Source organism: Penaeus monodon, chromosome 29, assembly GCF_015228065.2.
Source record: "Penaeus monodon isolate SGIC_2016 chromosome 29, NSTDA_Pmon_1, whole genome shotgun sequence".
In the NCBI taxonomy this organism is placed as follows: domain Eukaryota; kingdom Metazoa; phylum Arthropoda; class Malacostraca; order Decapoda; family Penaeidae; genus Penaeus; species Penaeus monodon.
The window spans coordinates 6,924,108-6,924,564 of record NC_051414.1 but is presented as its reverse complement, the minus strand read 5'-3'; the positions used below and the strand labels follow the sequence as shown (position 1 = coordinate 6,924,564).

Sequence of the window (457 nt, the reverse complement as noted above, 5' to 3'; positions counted from 1 at the left end):
CTCAGGTAATAGTAATGACACGTGCGTATAAATAATATTGTTTATTCCTTTTTTTCATATATTTCTCATGACACTATTTCCGCCATCATCGCATTACATCTCTCAATATTTTTTTTTTTTCTTTCTTTTCAGGAATATGAGCCAGAAAATAAAACAAGAATAAAGAAAAAGAAAGTCACATCGACCCAGTAAATTACACTCCCGGAATACGCGACTGTGATTGGTCAACAAGGCATCCCTTTATTTCGAAACTCCGCTCGTGATTGGCTAAAAGGGAATCCCCCTTTATCTCGAATTCCGCTCGTGATTGGCTGGGAAAATTCCACTCCCGGAATACTCGATTGTGATTGGCTAATAAGGCATCCCTTTATCTCGAAACTCCGCTCGTGATTGGCTGGGAGCTCTGAGATGATCATCATGAGGGAAGAAGATCTCGAAATCGCCATCAAGGTGAGTT

General features: G+C 40.0%; 1 protein-coding gene across 1 annotated transcript in view; it reads left to right on the top strand.

Annotated features, from left to right (window-relative positions):
• Nucleotides 1–457, top strand: part of LOC119591921 (ras-related protein Rab-23-like) — a gene marked incomplete in the record, with an annotated part of 62,269 nt that overhangs the window by 19,025 nt on the left and 42,787 nt on the right. The window contains 1 exon segment of the mRNA XM_037940675.1: nucleotides 133–450. Coding sequence (XP_037796603.1) covers nucleotides 409–450 — 42 coding nt within the window.